This window comes from Pongo abelii, chromosome 9 (genome assembly GCF_028885655.2).
Source record: "Pongo abelii isolate AG06213 chromosome 9, NHGRI_mPonAbe1-v2.0_pri, whole genome shotgun sequence".
In the NCBI taxonomy this organism is placed as follows: Eukaryota; Metazoa; Chordata; class Mammalia; order Primates; family Hominidae; genus Pongo; species Pongo abelii.
The window spans coordinates 14,430,980-14,454,925 of NC_071994.2; the positions used below are offsets into that span (position 1 = coordinate 14,430,980).

A 23,946-nucleotide genomic window follows, 5' to 3' on the forward strand; every position below is an offset into this window, starting at 1 on the left:
AGCATAGGGGTGTGTGAGCATAGGGGTGAGTGTGTGTGAGGGTGTGAGCTTGCACACACGTGTGCGTGAACATGTGAGCATGGGTGTGCATGTGAGTGTGATGTGTGTGAATGTGTGTGGATGTGAGTGTGTGAGTGCGTGGATGTGTGTGTCGGTGTGTGAATGTGTGAGGGTGGGCGTGAATGTGTGTGCACATACACATGCGTGTGTAAATACATGTGCTGATGTGAGTGTGAATGTGTGTGCACACGTGCTTGGGCACATAAGCATGTGGGTGTGTGTGCATACATGTGAGAGTAAGGTGTGTGCACACATGTGAGTGTGAGTGTGCACACACGTGTGGAGAACACATATGGGTGAGTGTGCACACACATGTGTAAGTCTGTGTGCACCCATGTGCATGATGCACACGTGTGCATATGTGTACAAATGAGTGTGTGTGCATACAAGTGTGTGTGAATGTGTGCACACGTGTGTGTGTGCACGTGTTAGTGTGAGTGTGTACATGGAGTGATACTGGAGTGGCACATGCAAGTGGAGCAAATTGTTCATCCGTTTCTGGGTTCAAGTTCTCACCAAAATTGCTCCTGATGCCCCCACACAAAGTCAGGGAGATGACACAGGACCTGAGGGCTCAAGATGGCACAGGGAATGGTCTGGATGCCCATGGCTGGGCCAGCTCTCAGTTGAACCAGCACCACACCCCTTGAAGCTAGAGATGGAGTCTGTTTTGCCAAATCCTTGAAACTGAGCTGCCTTGTGGCTTCCTTTGCCAATAGAACAAGGCAGAAGTGGCCATGTGTCAGGTCTGAGCTGCTTCTGTTCTCCCTTAGAGCTCTGCAACCACCACGGATCACTCCTGGACCAGCCTGCTGGAGGATGAGACATATGGAGCGCAGCCAGGCTGGCCCAGTTGTCCCCGCTGAGGCCCCACATATGCAGTCAAGGTCAGCGGGGCCACCTAGCTTACCCTCAGCTGAACACAAGCACATGGATGAGTCCTGCCAAGCCCAGATCAGATCAGGAAGGCTGCCCAGCCAACCAACAGACTCATGAGCAAAAATAAACGCTTCTTGTGGGATGCCTCTGAGGTTTTACAGAAATTTTGTGGCAATAGCTAAGTGCAACCGTCCGTTTCTTTATGGTGGCCTGATCATTGCTCATATCAGCAACCCTGTAGGCCCAGACCAAGCAAGGCATGCTGAAATTTAAGAACTAGGAACAGCAGGAAAAAATGGAAATGTCCAGATTCTAAGCCCAGCACTAAGCCCTACCCTCTCATTGCCCAGTGCTGTGCTATCCCAGCTGATGACCTATTTACCTTCCTTGGTGCTGCTATAGGCTGAGTGATTCTTTCCTTGCTTTTGCTTTTGGGAATGCTCGATTCTTTCCTGTTATTTACAAGTTTTTAGAATAATAGGTGTGCCCTAGCAATCTCCAAAGATGATCACAGATTTTTTTTTTTCTCTAACATGATGAGCCATGTGTTTCAATCCATTGCAGGTGTTGTTGCTAGTATTATTATTATTGCGATTGCTCTTCTTCTTCTTCTTCCTCCTCCTCGTTTTCCTTTTCTTCTTCTTCCTCTTTCTTTTTCTTCTTCTTCTTCTTCTTCTTCTTCTTCCTCTTCTTCTTCTTCCTCTTCTTCCTCTTCTTCTTCCTCTTCTTCTTCTTCTTCTTCTTCTTCTCCTTCTTCTTCTTCTTCTTCTCCTCCTTCTCCTTCTCCTTCTTCTTCTTTTCTTCTTCTTCCTCCTCCTCTTCCTCTTCCTCTTCTTCTTCTTCAACAGGGTTTCACTCTTGTCACCCAGGCTGGAGTGTAATGGTGCTATCTCAGCTCACCGCAACCTCCGCCTCCTGAGTTCAAGCAATTCTTCTGCCTCAGCCTCCCGAGTAGCTGGGATTACAGGCGTACACCACCACACCCAGCTAATTTTTGTATTATTAGTAGAGACAGGGTTTCACCATGTCGGCCAGGCTGGTTTCAAATTCCTGACCTCAGGTGATCCGCCCCCCGTCGGCCTCCCAAAGTGCTGGGATTACAAGCGTGAGCCACCGTGCCCGGCCATTGCTATTATTCTTGATGTTCTAATTCGTTCCTTTTTTGGCTATAATTTTGTCATTATGAGAATATTATATATGTGGAGTCATGCAGTATGCAATACTTTGAGATTGAGTTTTTCACTCATGTCCTTGAAATCTAAATTGTTGTGTGTATTGAAGGAAACCAGATTATGTCACCCCCAAATATGCCTCTTTGACGTAAAAAGTATTTCAAGCTGAAGGCAATTAAGAAGAAGCAAATGCAGGAAAATTCCCTCTATCTTCTTCCTTTTCTGCCTAAAGGCAGGATGTAAATTCTCCTTTGCTGAAGAAGACTCTAAACTCTTATTAGCCCAGAAATGGCTCCAGAGGAAACTGTAAGCAAACCTTACTCCATTAGTTTCTTTACATATATTTAACTTCCCACCGTTTCCTGCCTTTGGAAGCCTAAAGCTGCTTTCCTTTGTCCTGTCATTTCTCTACAAATCCATTGTTCTTTGGGGAAGATGCTATGTAAGCAGAGTCTAAGCCACTGCCCTGAGTTACTTCTCCTTGAGGTTTTTCCCAGGTGATGTGTGCTGTATGGGCTAATTAAACTGCTTTTCTCTTGTGAACCTGTCTTTTTGTTAAACAGCCTCAGCTGAAAACCTATTTTGGCTTGATTTAGAACTGGCTTAGAACTGGTTTTTCAACAGTGAACACACATTAGGGACCATGGAACAAAAATGCACCCTGCCCTTTGCCAGGTTAAAAGATACTGAGAGCCAAAGGAAAATTATTATGAATGAAAAAAAAAGACATCAATAACAAACAAAAATGAAGATAGGTAGAGGTAAAGTTTTGCTTCCTCCACAGCCATCAATAGCTTGTTCCTTTTTACTGCTGAGAAGTATTCTGTTGTATGGATGTAGCACAGTTTGCTTTTCCATTATTTACCCAGTGAAGAACACTCAGGTTGTTTCCAGTTTTTGTTCATTACAAATAAAGCTGCTATTTGCATTTCGTGTGGAAGTAAGTTTTATTTTCTCTAGGATAAATACCCAGGAGCAAGATTGCTGAGTCATATGGTAAGTGTATACTTTGCTTTATAATAATCAGCCAGGTTGTTTTCCAGAGTAGCAGTGCCATTTACATCCTAACAACATCTGAGACCTCCAGTTGCTCTGTTTTCACCAGCACTTGGTATTATCAGTATCTTTAATTTCAGCCATTCTAATAGGTGTGTAGTGTTATTTCATTATACTTAACGGCTAATAACATTGAACATCTTTTCATACGCTTATTTGCAACCCTATATTCTCTTTGTTAGAGCCTCTGTTCAAACCTTTTGTCCATTTTGTGATTAGATTTTTTTTTATATTGTTGAGTTTAGAGAGTTCTTTATATATTGTGGAAACATGTCCTTTGTCAGATATATGATTTGCAAATATTTTCTTCCAGCCTGTGACTTTTTATCTTACCAAGATCTTTCACAGAGCAACTGTTTTTAATTCTAAGTCCAACTTATTGATTTTTTTCCTTTTGTGAATTGTATTTTTGGTGTCTTGTTTAAAAACTCTTCACCTAACTCTAGGTCACAAAGATTTTCCTCCTCCTACACCTGGGAATACTGAACACACTCCACATTGCTCCCCCTCCTCTGTGGGGGAGAACCGTGTTAGAGTTAGAGCTGGGGACTGGGAAGAAGTTGGACCTACAAGAATTCCATGGCTGAGGCACCGATTTAGAACCGGTTTTTCAACAGTGAGCATACATCAGGAACCACGGAACCAAAATGCACCCTGCACTTTGCCAAGGTTAAAAGATACTGAGAGCCAAAGGAAAATTATTTATGAATGAAAAAAAAAGACATCAATAACAAACAAAAATGAAGCTTAGGAGTGAAGAGGAGAGAAAATGCTTGTTCATTTCAGTCTGGCAACAAGGCTAGGGTCATGGTCATGGAAGTTTCAGGGAGAAGGAAAGATACTGCTACAGTGTATCCCCTTGTCATTGAGACAGGCATCCCATGTCATCTATCTCTGCGCAAATCAGCTATTTCTTGGTATGAGGGTTCGGGGGTACATTGCTGGTATGGATAGCATTGACATAACTGGTGGTAGCTTTGGCAGGGGCAGTGGTAGTGTTAACGGGGCCAGTTGTCACATTGACAGGGCCAATGTTAGCATTGACAGGACCAGTGGTAATATTGACAGGGCTGGTGGTGGTGTTGACAGGGTGAATGGTAGTATTGACAGGACCATTGGTAGCACTGACAGGGCCGGTGGTAGCATTGACAGGACCAGTGGTAGCGTTCACAGGGCTGGTGGTGGTATTGGCTGGGTTGAAACTGAATACGGTTGGAATCACTGTCACATTCTGAAAGACAAAGGACATGTGGTCATCATCTTCTTCTGTAGTAAACAACAACAATGGCCATAAATTTTTTCTTCCTCCTGTTTCCATACCCTTAGGTAGACCCTCTCTCCCTGATGCTGGGCTTGGTCATGTGACTTTCTTTGGCCAAGGGAGCAACAGTAAATGGGATCTGTACAGTGTCTGCCCATTGGAGCTTGCTTTCTCTTGTTGCTCTTTGGAACACTGAACATAAAGACTGGGCTGCCTGCTGGATAATGCGAGACAAGTGGCCCAGTTGTCCCTGTTGATTGCCAGCTTGCAAAGAGCCAGACACCCATGTGGGACTGCCCAATATTATCCAGCCACCAGGCAACTCACTGACTGCAGACTCATGGCAAGCCCAGCAGAGGTCAGAAGAACTGCCCAGCAGACCCAGGAAATCAGGAGCTAAATAAGTGGTTGTTGAGTAAGCTATTAAGTTTTGGGGTTGTTCGATATGGGGCAAAAGCTAATTGACGTAGAAATTGGTAGCTAGAAGTAAGATAACAATAATCCAACACATGCATTGGGTTTGGGACTAGGTGGCAGGTGGGGCTGGAGAAGCTGTGAGTAAGCCTCTAGCAAAGGCTGGAAAAGTGGTGATCTCACTGCTGGAGGAATCTGGAAAATGGGAGAGGAAACTGCCACAGCAGACTGGAGAAATGATTTCCCATGTTATGTAGTGGTGGAGTGCTGTTGTACTTTAGAAGACAAAAATATGCATCTAATAACTTTTGGATTTGGCTAAGGAGATCATCAGGCAGAATAATGAAAATGTCATTTGGGTGCTTCTGGTTGCATATGGTAAAGTGCTGTGAGAAAGTGAGAGGATAAAGAAGGAATGATTTAGTTTGCAAGCAGTATTTAGAGGCAAAATAGAGAGCCCAGGACTTGAAGAGTTAGAAAACAAGATTGTCTCTAATTTCCAAGGTCCTCAATGGATAAATAACATTCAAAGTAAAACTAGGCCAAAGAACAAAGATCAAACAAGGATGTGTCTACACAGCCCTTTGTTAAGACTTTTGAAAGGCTTAATCAGTGCTTATTAGACCCTTTCAGCTAGACAGAAATGCTTCTAAGAATCTAAAGGTATTGGTCTCACAGAAGCCTAATCCCAAAATAGACATTGGTAGATTTAGAGAGAGAAGTGTGTCCAAAACACAGTCTTAGGTGTGGCTCTTATCAGATGGTGAAAGCCATAATCTGATACATAAAACACCCTTGGAGTTTTTAAGGGAATTGTATTAGTAACAGGATTACCAACTTGGACCAAATCCGACTGAAATTGCTCAAACTGCAAAAAGACCTTTGGGGCTCACTCTTAATATGGGAAGAAGATTGAGAAAGCAAGGTGGAAAATATAGGCCTTTTCTTATGAAAACAGAAAACATGTTTCTGAGGGTAGAGCCAAGAGTCTGGAGGGTGGAGTCAAGGTCCTGGAAAACAATAGATTAGAAAGCTCCTCTCAGGAAGCAATAGAAAACAATGGCATGGGCAGAGTCTTCCAGAGAGTCAAATTGACTCCTAATCAAGAAACATTCTCTGCCCCCAGGGTAGGACAATACGTGCCCCATAGGATTTCAGAATTATTATGGAGCAGTGACAATCTTGTGCTTCTGTTGTTTCCTTTATTGAATGGGGAAATAACAGAATTCTATTTATCCTATTTTTCTTTCACTAAAGTATGTTGGATATATGGGGACAGAACTTGCTTTTAGTTCATGGTTTCTAGATCAAGAAGAGTGATACACCCAAATCCTCAGTCACATCTAGATCTGATTTGGATCCTAGACTTCAAGCCTGATGCCATGATTAGATGGGACGTATGGGCATCCAAAATATGGGTTGAGCATACTTTGCATCTTGGACAGCTGTGAGTAATTTGTGGCCAGAGGAAAGAGTGTTGTAGACTGCAATTTGTTGTAGGTTACAAATCCTTATATTCATTAACCTTTGCTGGGTGACTTTGTAGCTCCTCTTATCAAGAGGTAGAGCTGTTGCTCCACTCGTGGAATCTGGGTTCGGCCATGTGACTGACTGTGACCAGTGGGACATTAGCAAATGTGATGCAAGCAGGGACTTAAAGTGCTTGCCTGTGGGAGCTTGCTGTGTCTTGCTACTCTTGGAACCCAGCTCCCCATGAAGAAGCTCAGGTGAGCGTACTGGAGGATGAGATAACATGAGCAGAAGTGAGCTATTTCACAAAGATCCCTGGAGACCAACCATCCCCAAGCTAAGATACAAGTGTGAGTTCATCTGAGGCCAACAGAAGAGCTGCCTACTGATCATAGCCCAAGCTGATGATGCACAGAATAAAGAGCTAAATAACCGCAAGTCACTAAGTTCTGGGGTAGGTAACTATGCAGCAAAACTTAAGTTATACACCCTCTCTTAGGCCTCATTTCTCCAGATCTCTGGTTACCTCTTGCTATAGCCCAAGCCCAACTCCAGAGCATGCTCTGATTCCTGGAACAGAGTCCAATGCTTACCTCAAATTGTCTGCAGCAGGTAGCCTGGCACCCAAAATGTGAGACCACACAAGTGAGGATGAACTCCAGGAGGGCAAAGGGGAGAAGACTGCCAGAAACTGCCTTTGTATATGTCTAAAGGCAAAGAGAAATGGAAGGCATTTAGTCCTTCAGGTTAATGGCCTAGGTGACAGTCCACATTTGAAGTGCCACACACCTCACCTGGAAGGCCTGAGACCCTCTCTGCATGTGGCCCTTTGGAGCAGATGCTTGGGTCACCCATTTTATATGCCCTTGCCTTACCCTCTTAGTCACTGGCCTGACTTCCAACTGCCAGCACCTGCATTCCTTTGCCTCAGGGCTCTCTCTGCCCTCTGGAGCCTACTTTGCTGTTTGCACAGGCTCAAAGTTCCAGGAAATGAGTGCCTCTTGAGAATAGCCCTCTCTCCATGACTGTCAGCGTCTGGTGTATAAATACCCCAGCTCTCTTACCCCTTAGGTTGGTGTTTGCTTCCTCTCCCAGATAAACTACTTGTCTCAAATTCTGCTCCTGGGAGGAACCCAAACTGAGACATTTCAACAAGTGCACTGGCTAGGAAACCCTGTATGAGGGTCTGGGCTCCTTGCCTGGGGCCAGGGGATAGACACCAGCTTGGTCAGGGTTATTAGCTCTGTCTGGCTCCTGGCTTTCTCAGCCGTCTTCCAGTATCCCTGCCTCATACTGCCCTTGACAGGTTGGGATGGGACCTCAGAGCTTCAAGGGATTCTGTCAAGACAGAAACTAAGGCAGGATAGAAGGGGCCCCAGAGAGCTCAGTGTGCTCTGGGCCTGGTCCCTGCCCACAGTAGGGTGGGAGGGATCACTGAGCTCCTTTCATCCTTACACACTCTTTCTCTGGAGCAGAGGGTGGGGAGCCCAGGGCTTGGAATGCCTGTTGGAATCCAGTGCCATTGTGCTACACTGCACTAGCATGCTCCTTGATGACAGAGGTCCTGATTGCCAAATGACCACCTTTAGGATTTGTAGCTGTTGTGCTCTTGGTTCCGCATGACCACAATCCACTCCCTTGTTGGGACATCCTGTTGCATCCTGTTGGACTCCAGAGGCCAGCACCTTGCTGCCACATCCCCTAGATACCAAGTTACACCCTGTGCATCAGGCTTCTTCCTGGGGCCTTCAGGGAACTCTCCCCTTAGGAACTGCCCTCACCCCTGTAGACACGTCTGGTTTAAGACCCTGTGTCCTGCCAGCCTTCCCTTGCCCATTTGGTTAGTCCCGAGAGAGGATCAGATTGCAGCCAGCTGTGGAACTAGCTACTGTAGATCTTGTTCTTGAGGCCTCCTCAAGTACTGTGTCAATGTTATTGATGTCCTTCCCATATTTCCATGCCTGCTGCCTGACTTTCATTTGCATGGCTTCACTTGAGGGCTTCCTTTGGCCACAAGAAACTCCTTTGCCCATGAGCATGGCAGACTGGAAGCACTAGGGAATTGATGACCCTCAGGGGCAGTTTTTGATCAATGATTGAGGGGAGTTGGTGGATAAATACACCCTCACTCCAGGACAGGGTGTAGCTAAGGCGCATATCATTCCCTGGCTACCAGGGCCCCGGCAGGTCCATCTCCAGGGGTCCTTGCCGGATAATATGTTTATAGTGCAGCTTCCTCTCCTTGTTTGTCTTACTTCTTCCCTCCTCTAGCGAGATTTCCTAGAATAACCTCTGAAATACACGATTTGCACCTGAATCCTTCCTTCTCTTTGCATCTGCATCTGGAGGTCCCCGCACCAAAAGACCAGAACTAGCATCAGCACCTCCTGTTTGTGTGAAAAGCTATCCCTCGAGACACCCCTAGGGGCAGGTGATCTTAGGAGTCTGAGTGTGGCAGCCACCTAGGCTGCTTACCTGGTCACCTGCTACCTCCAAGTAGAGAATAGGATAGATATGAGGAGGAGTCAAGTGGCTATACCTCTCTGAGTCTCAGTGTCCTCACTGTGAAATGGAGTTTATCATGGCTACCTCAGAGGGCACAGGGTTTTGGTGAGGGTTAAATAGCTTATGGATGTAGTGGTTGTCATACTAGGATGGAATTCTGGGGCAATTCCATTCTGCTCTGGAGGCAACCTCAGAAGCCCTCCTGGTCCTTTGGCAGCATGGGGCCCTGGCAGTCAAATGCTCACCGTCACATGGTAAAGGATCAGATCTGTAAGGATAATGAAGATCCCGGCAAAGGCGAAGAGTGCGCTGATGATGTTCAAGCTGAGGCTGCTGTTCACCTGCAGGAGAGGAGGGAGAGGAGAGAGGGAGCCGAGTCTGAAGAGTCTGAGGCCCAGCTTGTGGGGACTCTTGGGAAGTCAGAGAAAAGAGAAGGCAGGGCAGAAAAGAGATGGCCAGGCAGGGTGGAGAAGCATTTATTTTAGCGATAGTGAGGTGAGAAAAATCATTGCTTTTTTTAAAAACTTTTATTTTAAGTTCATGGGTACAAGTCCAGGTTTGTTTCATGGGTAAACTTGTGGCATGGGGGTTTGTTGTAGGGATTATTTCATCACCCAGGTATTAAGCCTAGTACCTGTTAGTTGTTTTACCTGATCCTTTCTTTCCTCCAAACCTTCGCTCAAAATCCTTCGTTAATCAATGTGCAGCATCCTTCTATGGCAGGGACGGGATTTGTTTGGGAAAATTTCTTGCAAAGCAGCAGACAGTAGGCAAAGAGATTCAGAAAGAGATAAGGCAAAGATGCACAACTGCTCTGCAGAAGAAGTGAGCAGAGATCCCAAGCTTGAATTGAGGGAAGGGAGTTGGGGAGACTTGGTCCCTGTGGTGGAAGGCTGGGGCCAGCATGCTGGCAGGATTGGCTGGGGAAGGTTTTCAGAACCAGAAAGTCTCACATTCAACTTTGAGGGGTCTGCTGCTCAGTGTTGAGAGGCTGAAATCCTCTAATTATTCATTATCCATCCCCTACTCAAGCTGCTTCCCTTTAAGAGGGTTATGCGGATGAAGAGAGAAAGGTGAAAGAGAAAGGGACCATGTTCTACATTTGGGCTGAGGCCAGGACAGCTGTAAGATGTATAAAGTAGAAATGGAAGTTGACATTTCAATAGAAAGTCAGATGTCAGAGCAAGAGAGGACTAGGAGACCCCCACGAGTCAGCAGACACCTTAGGGAGAGCATTTGACTTCCCAGGGGATAAGGAACTTCCCAGTCCTGTTGGGATATGAACAGGCGGTGTGAGCTTGGCTGATGCTGGGGTGTCTGGAGGTCTCTGCTCTTCCTAAAGGGGGTGAAGCAAGGCAGACTGTAGGGCCACAGGAGTTTACCTTGTAGACTGGAGATTGGTAATTGGGAAACCCTCCGTTAGACACCCAGCCCCTAGCTGACCTACTGCTTTCCCATCAAAAGGCAGAAGAAAGATGACAAGCCATGCCGAGAAAGTGGAGAGGGGAAGGAGGACCTGAGAAGGAAGGAGATGAGAGAAGGGCCATTGTGGGGCTCTAAATTTATCCCTAAGCTTCTCAGAGGCTGCAACAAAAATGAAAACATGACCAAATACTTTGCTGGTTGCTGAGACAGAGAATAAATGCCCCAGAGGTGCAAGGGAATTCTGGGCCCTGTGCTCTGGTTGGGACTTTAAATTGTTCAAGGCAGGCATTGCTGTCACTTTTCTAGGTCCACACAGAGGATGGTGGAAAATATCTTAAAGAGATGGCCGAAATGCACACACATTTTCGTTTGGCTCAGGCCTGGCTTTCTGCTTACTTCAGAGCACCCATAAGGCGCTGCGTGTAAATACTCATGAGTTTCCTGAAGAGCTAAGTTTTTGAATAGTAAAACGCAATAGTTAAAAAAGAACAGCTTCGGAATCAGAGGGCTCTGGGGTCAAATCCCAGCTCTGCCATGTACTCACTGTGTGATCTTAGGCAAGCCACCTGAGCTCTCTGCTCCTCAATTTTCTCCTCTGAAAAATGGGGATAATACAGCTTCACAGAGTGATGGGGATTGACTGGAATAAGGTATGGAAATGCACTGTACTCAGGGCCAGGGCCAGGCCACACCACTACTGTGAGTCTCCTTTTTTCATGTTTGGTAGAGAGTCAAATTCTAACATTCAAGGATCATCAAAGACAGCACTGTGACTTACCACACAAGGACTGGGGTCCTTTGCAGCCCATACTGAAAGGGATCCAGATACAATATACTACGCAGACAAAAAAAAAAAAAAAAAAAGAAGAATGACCAAATGTGCAGCATGTTAAAAAAGTCAGCTGTCCACTCAGGGACGCATTTCTCAATCTTTATGTTCTATGCACCTTGTTTCACAAAATGTGCAAATCCGTTTATTTCCTCCCAACATTTTTACTATCCCAATGGTTAGGCACCAAATATACTAAATACCATGATACTCAAACTCCTGTGGGTCTAGGCTAACACCTTCCTTTCAGGTTTTTAGGTTTTTAGGAAACCTGAATTTTGTCCCAGGATGCTGTAAATCTCATTATTATTATTTTTTGACTGATTCTCCTTGAGTCCATTGTCTGGACATATCATCGCCCAAATGCATTAATTGCTCATTTGGCCTCATGCTGCCCTATCATCGACTGTGATCTTGGAAAACTAGGGGTTGAGTAGTGTGGTGGGTGGAGCCTTGGGGCTGGGAGATAGGAGACCTGGGCTGTGGCCTCATCTGCTGTGGTCCTGGACCCAGCTGGAGGGTCCTCTTTAGCACTTGATGCTGCTAGGCAGGTGATGGAAACATGAGCATCAGAAGCAGTAAGAGCTCTGTTCAGTTATGAGAGCCCTGAACTGAAGGGGCCTGGGCTCAGGACGTTCCTCCAGCACTTTCTGGCTATGAGGATGTGGTGGTGTCATCCTCATAGCCAGAAAGTGCTAGAGGAAGATCTTGAGCTTCAGTCTCCTCATCTGGCAAATGGGCATAGATAATGATTCCAGCCCTCTCTATGTACAAGTGGGTCATGCAGTTCAAGGGAGAGAACAAGGGTGGGATTATTGATGGGGGAGAATAGGGGCACTCAGGGGTTTTGCTAGCTCTCTTGAAGCTACCCCTCAAAGGAACTCACTTCTTCCCAAACAAAATGCCCAGTGGGGGAAAAGAGCCAGCTGCATGCAGATACAGGATTATTCCATGTATATGCGTTTGTAAACATGCAAAGCCAAGCCACTCGTTGCTTAGGCATATAGGTAAATATGATCGGACCATAAAGAAAAGCAAGGGAGGCTAGATGTGGTGGCTCACGCCTGTAATCCCAGCACTTTGGGAGGCCGAGGTGGGCGGATCATGAGACCAGGAGTTCAAGACCAGCCTGGCTAACATGGTGAAATCCTGTCTCTACTGAAAATACAAAAATTAGCTGGGAGTGGTGGCGCACGCCTGTAATCCCAGTTACTCAGGAGGCTGAGGCAGGACAATCGCTTGAACCTAGGAGGCAGAGGTTGCAGTGAGCCAAGATTGTGCCACTGTGTCTCAGCCTGGGTGACAGAGTGACTCCGTCTCAAAAAAAAAAAAAAAAAAAAGCAAGGGAATGAAACACATTAAATTGGCTGGGTGCGGTGGCTCACGCTTGTAATCCCAGCACTTTGGGAAGCCGAGGCGGGTGGATCACGAGGTCAGGAGATCGAGACCACGGTGAAACCCCATCTTTACTAAAAATACAAAAAAAAAAAAAATTAGCCAGGTGCGGTGGCAGGCGCCTGTAGTCCCAGCTACTCCAGAGGCTGAGGCAGGAGAATGGCGTGAACCCGGGAGGCAGAGCTTGCAGTGAGCCAAGATCGCACCACTGCACTCCAGCCTGGGCGACAGAGCGAGACTCCGTCTCAAAAAAAAAAAAAAAAAAAAAATGAAAAACATTAAATTGAAAATAGTGGTTACGTCTCAGGGCATAGAGGGGATACTCATAGGGATTTAAAAATTTAAAAACCACGGGTGATACTTTGTTTTTTAAGTTAGGTGGTAGACACGTAGGTGTTCATTTTTTAAAACTTTAATTTATTATTTTTAATCGTGGTAAAATACACACAACTTAAAACATACCATTCAAACCCCTTCAAGTGTTTGGTTTACTAGCACCAAGAAAATTCATATCGTTAGGCTGGGTGGGATGGCTCATGCCTGTAATCCCAGCGCTTTAGGAAGCCAAGGTAGGCAGATCACCTGAGGTCAGGAGTTCGAGACCAGGCTGGCCAACATGGCAAAACCCCGTCTCTACTAAAAATACAAAAAATTAGCTGGGCATGGTGGCGCATGGCTGTAATCCTAGCTACTCGGGAGGCCGACAAGGAGAATTTCTTGAACCCAGGAGGCAGAGGTTGCAGTGAGCTGAGATGGCACTACTGCACTCCAGCCTGGGCAACAGAGTGAGACTCCACCTCAAAAAAATAAAAAAAAGAAAAGAAAAGAAAATTCATATTGCTGTGCAACCACCACCCCAAGATCTCCTTTTATCATCCCAAATTGAAACTCTGTCCCCATAAAACACTAACTCCCCATTACCCCCTTACCCCGGCCCCTGGCAATCACCATGCTGCTTTTTCTATCTTTATGAATTTGACTACCCTAGACCTCATCTAAGTGGAATCGTACACATGGGTGTTCAATTTATTAATATTATTTAAGCTCTGCAAGATGAAATACACTGAATGGCCTGCTGGTAAATGATTAACATCTGCCTTATGAGGTGGCAGCAGTGCAGGGAAGGGCCCTGATTTGGAGCACGTGTTGATTTCCATGTCGTATGTATACCCAACATGGCCAACTTCCTGCTACCAAATGGTTTGACAATCATTTTACATAATTCCTGGAAATTTTGTGGTCGGCACCCATAACTGGTATGGTAGGTAGATGCTGTCTACAGCACACAACTTTACGTACTCTGAGTTACATATGAGATATTTCTTTTTTTTCCTTCGAGACAGGCTCTCACTCTGTTACCTAGGCTGGAGTGCAGTGGTGCGATCATGGCTCACTGAAGCCTCCACCTTCTGGGCTCAGGTGGTCCTCCCACCTCAGCATCCCAAGTAGCTGGGACTACAAGCGCACACCACCACACCCAGCTAATTTTTTGTATTTTTGTAGAGATGGGGGAGGGTCTTGCCATGTTGCCCAGGCTGGTCTCAAACTCCTGACCCCAAGTGATTTACCTACCTCGGCCTCCCAAAGTGCTGGGATTACCTGCGTGAGCCACCCTGCCTGGCCTTATCAGATAAATATCTCATAAAAGAGAACTCAGAGAGGGTGGAAGAGGTAAAGAACATGATAATGAGTGTTTGTAGCCAATAGTTCCCTAGAGGCTGGGTGTGGGGTATGGGAGATGGGGAGGGTGGTGGTGGGAGGGAGTGTTGCTGGGGCAGGGAGTTGATACAACCCTTTGCTGTATCTGCAAGTTGGAGGCTGGCTCTAGTCTACAGAGTCACATTGCTGGGAATGGGATTCCATGCTCCTTCTTCTTCCACTTCCTTCTTGTCCCAGTCTGGTGACCCAGGAAGGAGACCATATGGCCTTGTACTCACGGATAATCCTCCCCAGAGCGGGTACCCTGTTAACCAGGTCACAGAAGAATAGTGATACAGCACAGGGTTAATTGCAGAGAAAATGTGCGTCAGGCCGTTGAGGATCTGGATGGCCTGCAGGGAGAACAAGTCACTGTGAGAGAGCAGAACTCGGGGCCTGTGGGCTGTGGAGCTGTGCTTTGCACCCTGGCTGTGCCCCAGAATCACCCCAGGTGTGACTGGTGTTAGGGCTCATCCCAGACCAACTGGATACAAATCTTTGAGGGTGGGGTCCATGCCTGGGTGTTTTTTAAAAACTTCACGGGTGATGCGAATTTGTATTCAGGCTGAGAATCACAGGCATAAAGGAAAGGTAAGATGGCCTATAACAGAGCAAGAAATGTGTTCCCTTTAGACTGAGCGTACAAGTGTGCAGAGACCCGGGCCGAGCCTGGGTTGTGGCTGAAAAACACCTGGGCTCCTGTCCTGGCTGCAGCACTAGCCGGCTGTGTGGTCTCCAGCAAATATCTTCTCTGCTTCAGGTTTTCCTTATTTGCAGGGAAACCAAAAATGTCAAATCCTAGAAAAAGTAGCATTCCTACGCGTGATGTTAAACATCGTTCTCGAACAGTTGTTGGCCAGAATTCATGTGATGAATCCGATTTTTCCAAAATAGATGATTCTGATGATTCAGACCATTCGATGTTACTTCTGTTTAGAAATAACTCAAAGAATATATTGAAATATATATGAAATAAATTTTATTTCATATATATTGAAATAAAATATATGAAAAGATATTTTATTTTCATTCTGAAAATCAGCCAGATTTGCTTCAGCCTCAAGAGCATGTTTGAGAGGCTACATATTTGCAAGATGGGGGTAACAGTATCCAGCTTTCAGGGCTGTGGTAGAGATTAAAAGTGCCTATGAAACTTGTAGCCCAGTTCCTAGCATGCAGTAGGTGTTTCTTTTTCTTTTTTTTTTTTTTTTTTTTTGAGACGGAGTCTTGCCCTGTTGCCCAGGCTGGAGTGCAATGTCGTGATCTTGGCTCACTGCAAGCTGTGCCTCCCGGGTTCACGCGATTCTCCTGCCTCAGCCTCCCGAGTAGCTGGGACTACATGTGCCGACCACCCCGCCCAGCCAATTTTTTTAAATATTTTTAGTAGAGACGGGGTTTCACCATGTTAGCCAGGATGGTCTCGATCTCCTGACCTCGTGATCTGCCCGCCTCGGCCTCCTAAAGTGCTGGGATTACAGGCGTGAGCCACCGCGCCTGGCCTGAATGCAGTAAGTATTTCAATGCCCTCTGCTGATTCCATTCATCTTCCCGGTACCGATATTCTCTTTGTGGCCTCCCCTATGACGTCCCCACAGTTCCCCTCGGCAACGTACACATGGGGAGATCCTCTGTCCCCTGCAATTCCTGTGTTTTTCCCCTTCCTCCCTGCTTTTCCTCCACTGTTGCCACTGTCTGAAATCTGCTTGCTTTACTCTCCTCTTACTGAAATCCTATCCTTCCCTTAAGGATCAGAGAGATTCTTTTTCTGACCCCCCATCCAGGATGAATGCCCTCTCATTTGGGGCTCCGACAGCGTTTACCACTGGCTTCTCTGGGCCTCAGTTTCCTCAGGGATCAAATGACCAGCGTAGAGCAGCCACTTTCTGCCCTTCTGGTCCATGAGTCTATGAATTGGTGACAGACCTGGGTTTCATATGAACATCCCTTTCTAATACGACATGCTTGGGTCTATCTACAGGCCCACTTTATCAGTATATTAATGAACCCCTTTCCCGTTTAGAAAAAAAATAGTGCCACTGGCTGCCAGCACTCATTTAATTTTACTTAAACACACTCTTGAGGCTGAAGCAAATCTGGCTGATTTTCAGTGTGAAAATAAATGATAAAAACGGGTTTTCGAGTGATTTCTAAACAGAACTAACATCAGAATTGTCTACTTTGGAAACATTGGATTCATCAAATGAATCTTCGGCCAACAACTGTTCGAGAACAATGTTAACACCATGCGTAGAAATGCTACGTTTTCTAGGATTTGACATTTTTAGCAATCGAGAATTACTGTATTTTGTAAATGGGAATACTACTACTAAAAACAGAACGCTATAAATAGAATGACGTCTCTTGTTTCCAAGGTCGATATGCTAGAGCAATGCGAAAGTTATAATAAAAGGGAGATATTGGCAAAGTTATCTCAGGCTAAATACTGCAGCTGCAAGTTCTGCTGGCGAATATTCTTGGGGCAGTCGGGAAAAGGGCTAAGAGGCACTCATAGTTTCCTTCCCAAAACAAAATTGTAATTGATTAAAGATAGTCTACAGTTTTGGCTTTTTGGCTTTTCATTTTGTTTGGCCAGGTTCCCCAGACATTTGCTCTGACTTAATTCTGTTTTGACAAATTTTGAAATCCTTCCAAAATATCTTAGAACAATTGGGAGCCAAAGTTAACAAGGCCTTTACCCAGTATTAATTAATAATAAGGATAGTCATTGTAATACAAGATGATAATTACTACGCAATATCATAGACTAGCTTTACCTTTTGGAGGATTTCCACACACATTTATAATCTCACTTGATGCTCATGACCAGGATTTCTTTTTTTTTTTTTTTGAGATGGAGTCTAGCTCTGTAGCCCAGGCTGGAGTGCAGTGGCGCTATCTTGGCTCACTGCAAGCTCCGCCCCCCGGGTTCACGCCATTCTCCTGCCTCAGCCTCCTGAGTAGCTGGGACTACAGGCACCTGCCACCACACCTGGCTAATTTTTTGTATTTTTAGTAGAGACAGGGTTTCACCATGTTAGCCAGGATGGTCTCCATCTCCTGACCTTGTGATCTGCCTGCCTTGGCCTCCCAAAGTGCTGGGATTACAGGCGTGAGCCACCGTGCCCGGCCTGACCAGGATTTCTATTCCTGATTGCTGTTTTATAGAATTTAGTTCAGGATTTGATTTTGATTTGTTTGGGAGGCAAACAACGCCATGTTCCTGGTACAATCTACTTGTCTACCCAGGATTAAATAAGGAGGAATGGGTCCCCTTCCTGCACCTGTCCTTGTCTTCCTGCCTCCAGGAGGCAGTTTGTAACTTCTCAAAGAAGCCAGACAATTTGCACTTTGGGCAGCCACAATAACTTATGCATGTCTCACGGCAGTTGCCAGAAGGTATTGTAATTACGACAGCCGCCTCGAACAAAGACCCTCCTTCGTCTTCATGGATGATGTCTTGGTTATCTCTGAGTCCCCAGCTCCTTGCAGGGCACCTGCCGTGTTGAATGGATGAGTGCATAGAGTATGGGCATCTGTGACATGCCAGTCTCCATACTAGGAGTTGGCTGGGCATCCAGTGGGATCTGGCTTCTGCCTCAAAAACAGAATTGAATTGAGCTTTGCAAGGTGCTAAATGAAACTGGAGGAGGCAGGAAAGAGGCAGGGGCCCCCTTGATTGAAGAGGAAATCACAAAACCTTGGAGCTGGAAGGAATTTAAGAAAGCTGAATCTTCTTATTCTAAAGATGAGGAAATGGAGGCCCAGAGTGAGGAAGAGATGTCTGCAAGGCCACTCAGCAAATCTAGCTGGCCTGAGACCTGGATTGCCTGACTCCCCGCTCAGTGGTCTTTTTAGTGGAACTGTTGCTGACCTGTGCCCCTGATAGATAGCTGGGTGAGGTGGGGAAGTTCACTGATTATTCAGCCTCCCCCAAACCATGGGTCTCCTTGGGGAGTGGAAGGAAGACAAGGGAGAGGGTCCAGCATCTGGGTGATTGTACTGGGTCCAGCCTCCCGAAACCACCCCCCACACCCACTCCATTTCCCCTTTACCCTCTCAACACATTCCCTTCCTCATCCCAGAGCACTATACGAGGGCTTATGAAGTGACCCAAATTGGAGAAAAGGAGAAATCACACTCACCCCTAATGTTCTGACCTCCTCATTTATGAATTTCTTGGGATTGAATGAAGTAAATGATGCAAATGACGTGTTCCACTGGGATGAGTTTGAGGTGTGTGTCAGCCCAGGGTTAGCATTCAGAGGATTCTGAAGGTCTCCAGGCTGTGTCTGGAGATTCGTCATTCCCTGTGTGTATTGGATCACTCCAGGCACAGTCTGCAAACTGGCTGTTCCCGCTGGATACTGTCGCTGATACCCAATAGGTTGACTCTGTACACCTGCTACTGAGTTCTGGTTCACCACAAGTAGATTCTGTAAGTTTGCTCTTCCTGTGTCACACTGGATTACTTTTGGTGACATTGGGTAAGTGGTCACCTCTGAAGGCTGCAGATGACTTCCAGAGGCCACAGGGTAGCTGGGCTGGATGACATGAACATTACCTGGGGCAATAATGCCAGGTACACTGTTGGCGCCAATCACCTGTTCGGTCATGGTGTACAACTGCTGCAAAACACATAAGAAGGTGCATTTCCCTCTTCTGACAAAATGAATAATGCATCTTATCTCATTCTTATCTTTAGTTTCATCTTCATTAAAATAAGAATCACCTAGCATGGTACCAGACAAAATAAACTTCTTGCCTTTCTTGGCAAGAACACACCATTTTCCTTTTACAGGTTTGGATTTGCAAGACTAGGTTTCCCGAGGCTACTTAGCTCCTTGTAGCCCTTTTGTTCACAGTCTGGATGGTGGCTTTGCTTAGCCCCCTGCAGTTGGCATTTTAATCTGCATGCCTCGAGTTTGTTGAGTGGGCACGGGCTACCTCCCCATCTTGCCCCCTGCCCTGGCAACAGCTGATTGATATGGGGGTGAACAACTGACCCCAAATGCTCTGGTAACTTCTTTCTCCTGGGAATTTGGAATTGGACCCAAGGACTACTGTGGGATGGGAGGCTATGCAGAGTTGGAGGGATCACATGTATGTTGTGTGCAGGGGGAGCAGAGAACACCAGTTAGCAGAGTGAAGAGAATAAAGCTGAGAAGTGTTGGGGGAGGGAGAGATAAAAGAAGAGGAGAGAAGGAGAGAGAGAGGGAAAGGAGAAGGGGGAAGGAGAGAAAGAGAGAGCAAGAGGGAAGGAGAAAGGAAGACACATACGCAGACAGACAGACAGACAGACACACACACACACAGAGAGAGGGAAGGAGGGAGGAAGACACAGACATAGACAGACAGACACACACACACATACACAGAGAGGGAAGGAGGGAGGAAGACAGATACACAGACACACACACACACATACACACAGAGAGAGGGAAGGAGGGAGGAAGACAGATACACAGACATAGACACAGACACACAGACACACACACACAGATACACACACAGACACACACACACATACATACACACATACACACAGATACTACCTTGGTCCTTGATGTCCTTTTGACTCTTGGTTCTAGGTTCTCATTTGCCCCAGCTGTACTTCTGTCCTTGAAGTCTATAACTAGTTAACTCATTTATGGGTTTAATTTAATTAAGGCATTTCGTGTATGATTTTTCAACATTAAGTGGTTTCAGAGCAAAAAAACAGACTGTCTTTCCCAGGCTTCTTGGGTGCCCTTGACATCCCAGGAGGAACAATGGACCAAGTGGCCTGGGAATGATCATCCCTTTCACTCTCTTCATGGGTCTTGTCCATGTTGGTGTTGGGATTGGGACCAGGTAGAAATTTTGCTGCATTTTCCTTGTGTTTAAACCATTATGGTCCAGGGTCCTAGAGATTATGACAGTGATCAATCCCTCAGTAGCCTGCAGTTTCTACTGAAACCTGAGTGTTAGAAAAAGTTGAGAAGGGAATCACCTGGGGGGAGACCTGGGCTATTGTCCTGATTTGATGAGGACTGATAAGCTGGACTTAAGAGAATTGCTTAATTTTTTGATGCTGGTGAGCAAGTATGCAATGGGAGGAGGTAGGCACGTAGCCCTCGGAACATTAAAGATATTATTAGATGCAAAGATATCCCATTCAGATGAGAGATAATGTTACTAGTGTACTTTACTTGTTAATTGTTGTGGCTGGTGGGCTTATCCCTTTACTTAAATTATACAGTCCTTACTGGCAAGACACCAAATCCTATGGCACAAAATAATGTGTGCAGGACCCCAGAAGTATGTCCTCAGGAGGCTTTCTGTCCTCTCTAAATCACAAGTATAAATTGATCCCCCTGTCCCAGCTGCATCCTGAGTAAGAGAAACACTCCAAATTGTCAATGATCATCTTGAGTTTGGTGCTAGCTGATGAATTGGCATTATTTAATATTAATCATCTATAAAATAAACTTGAAAGCAAGACAGTATCAGGGTTAAGAGCTCAGACAGCCCTAAGTCCACTTCTCAGTTCCTTCATTTATTAGTTGCACGACCTTGAGCAAGTTGCATACGCTGTCAGTTTCTTATCTACAAAAGGTGCATAATAATGGCACCTTCTCCAAAGGGTGTTTTGAAGATTGAGAAAACTGCCAGCATAGAACCTGGCACAGAGGGAGCAGTTAATATTTGTTCTTTGTTGAAAGGTAGAGACCACCCATAAGAGAAGGGCCATTGTTCAGCAAAGTCTTGGAACCAACCCAAATGCCCCTCAACAATAGACTGGATAAAGAAAACGTGGCACATATACGCCATGGAATACTATGCAGCCATAAAAAAGAATGAGTTCATGTCCTTTGCAGGGATGTGGATGAAGCTGGAAACCATCATTCTCAGCAAACCAACACAGGAACAGAAAACCAAACATAAGTGGGAGTTAAACAATGAGAACAGATGGACACAGGGAGGGGAACATCACACACTGGGGCCTGTCAGAGGGTGGGGGCAAGGGGAGGGAGAGCATTAGGACAAATACCTAATGCATGTGGGGCTTAAAACCTAGATGACAGGTTGATAGATGCAGCAAACCACCATGGCACATGTATACCTATGTAAGAAACCTGCACGTTCTGCACACGTATCCCAGAACTTAGAGTAAAAATAAAATAAAATAAAAGTGTTACCTCAATCTTAAAAAAGAGAAGGGCCATTGTTTTGAATATTTTCCCTAATTGACCCCAAACTATTTGATTTAGTATTAATAGCAGAGGATCTCAAATTATGGTCTCTGGACTAGCAGTATCAGTATCACTGGGAACTTGTTGGAAAGTCAAATTCTTGGTCCCCTCCCCAGAACTACCAGAAAATCCAGGGGCAAGGATCAGCCACCTGTGTTTCAACACACCCTCCAGGTGATTCTCATGCTACTGAAGTTTGAGAACCACCTCCATGCAGAAATGCCCTACGCTTCTTATCTGTGGTTTCACTTCTCTTTCCTTGGATCCCAACAGTTCAAAATATTGGTTATATCAAGCCTCAGGAAATTCCTAGCTTTTTCCTTATTTTAAAATCTAGCGGGTCTCTGAGGCCCCTTTCCATGCTACTCTAACACAGGAAAAACAACTGTCACTGGTCTGTCACCTGATGGCTAAGGCACTCACCCCTGTCTTCTCACTCATTTTGATCCGACCCGCCTCTTTGCAAAGTAGGGAGACCAAGGCTCTGAAAGTGGAATAACTTGTCTACAATTATGCAACCCACAGGAATAGACCTGAGACTCAAATTTATTTTTTTCTGATTGCTATTTGCATTTCACCATGTTTTCACTTCCCAGAAGAAACGCTATTTGCATTTCACCATGTTTTCATTTCCCAGAAGAAATGTTCTACCAGTGACATATGGATGGCAGAATGTTCAGCTGCATGAATGGAGGCTGTGCAGGCAGTGTGAGCCACTTCTGCCTTAGACCTTGATATTCCTTGCTTTCTTGAAGAATAACAGATTTCCCAGGAGGGTGGTTTAGAATAACAACTACAGCATCCTTGGATGTTGATGCCTCATAATCCTGTAGATATAAGGCAGTTCCCCCAGCAATATATTATTGTTATGACCATTTTTTCGGACAAACTCTCTGAGGCTCAGAGAGGTTAAGTACCTTGACTATAGTCACACAGCTAGGAAATGCTGAAGTTGAGATTTGAAATACAAGAATTGAAAGTCTGCCTGCCTTCAATTTTCATAATGAATACTGTGCTAAATGTTATACTCTGCTTCATGATATTAAAAAATGAATCATTTCTCTCTTCCTTTTTTTCAGAGGACTCCTTTAATGTGTGAAAAACAATACAACCGTAGACCTGACAATTGGCACAAACAGTTGGGCCCTGTGAGGGATGTTCCTGGGACCCCTGAGATTCTACCTCCTGTCAGGAAAATGTCAGGAACAAAGCGAGTGGTTCCGCCTGTAATCCCAGCACTTTGGGAGGCCAAGGCGGGCAGATCACGAGGTCAGGAGATCGAGACCATGCTGGTTAACACGGTGAAACCCCGTCTCTACTAAAAACACAAAAAATTAGCCAGGCGTGGTGGCGGGCGCCTGTAGTCCCAGCTACTCCGGAGGCTGAGGCAGGAGAATGGCGTGAAACAGGAAGGCGGAACTTGCAGCGAGCCGAGATTGCGCCACTGCACTCCAGCCTGGGCGACAGAGCAAGACTCCGTCTCAAAAAAAAAAAAAAAAAAAAAAAAAAAAAAAAGAGTGGTTCCATCAGAAGCCATTCCACCAGTTCTAGATTGAGGTCCTAAGTAGACCCGATCACAGTGTGCCTACAGCTGGGCTCAGGGAGCAGGGCAGCCAGAAAATGCCTAGCAGAGTCTCCAGCCTTCTATCTTAAGATTGCTGTGTGTCCATGCAGAGACAAGAGCTCGATTTAAGAACCTGTTGTGACTCTTCAGTTACTTCCCAGCCTCCCAGCACCTCCAAGGATGGGTGGCTGCATGCCTGTCTCGCTGGAGGGCACTACTCTATGTCTGAACCCCTGATTCCTTGTGGTTCCCAAGAGACACTTCCCAGGGATTGCCTAGGTCCACGTCTCTGCTGGTGCTATCCAGGCTCTGTCAGAGTCTCGCGGAAGAATTCACAGAAGTCTTACCTTGTGCTCCTGGGAAGTCTTTGGATGCCCTTTCTTCAGGCTTTGTGGGTTTCTGCAGCCTGATCTAGAAATTCTGGTGCTAGCTGATGGATTGGCACTATTTAATGTTAATCATCTAGAAAATAAACTCAAATTAGGTTTCTCTTTCAAGCTCCAAAGCCCTCTTTGCAGTTTCATTTGGAGTCAATACGTCTATTCTCTGGCATCCACGCTGAGTTTATTTGCCCCTCAGAGTATTTATGGCCTTGGCTAAAGTAGGATTCCATGGGATCTCCTTCCAAAGTTTCTCTTTGAGAAAGTGAGAAATCCAGAAGTGGGTCATTAAGATTTTGTGAGCCAATAGATTTCCCTTATAAGCAATTAGTGAGCATTTATTGAGTGTCTCGTGTGTGATGGGTGGTATGCTAGGATACGAGGTGCTCTAGAATTTGCAAGGAGTTGATGAGACAGAATATAACCACTGTTGGGATAATTCTAGTGCAAGTATGGATAGGAACAAACAAATATTCAGTCAGACCATCAGTGATGACGTAGCTGGGAGATGTGTCAAAGGGATGGGCTGGTCCTAGGAGGTTTGTTGAGTGGCTGGACATGGAATTGGACATCTAACTCAAGTTGGACATTGAAAGAAGGATTGGA

The 23,946-nt window shown here is 45.6% G+C and overlaps 1 protein-coding gene across 1 annotated transcript; it reads right to left on the reverse strand.

Annotated features, from left to right (window-relative positions):
* Nucleotides 1-3,039: 3,039 nt before the first annotated feature.
* MS4A18 (membrane spanning 4-domains A18) lies at nt 3,040-23,382 on the reverse strand. The gene is made up of 7 exons (XM_054526178.1): nt 23,308-23,382; nt 18,307-18,789; nt 14,404-14,517; nt 11,021-11,077; nt 9,063-9,158; nt 6,906-7,019; nt 3,040-4,398 (listed from the first exon to the last, which is right to left on the reverse strand). Exons 2-7 carry the CDS (start codon nt 18,775-18,777, stop codon nt 4,075-4,077), a joined length of 1,176 nt encoding a protein of 391 aa, XP_054382153.1. The 5' UTR covers nt 18,778-18,789; nt 23,308-23,382; the 3' UTR covers nt 3,040-4,074.
* Between the last annotated feature and the right edge of the window lie 564 nt (nt 23,383-23,946).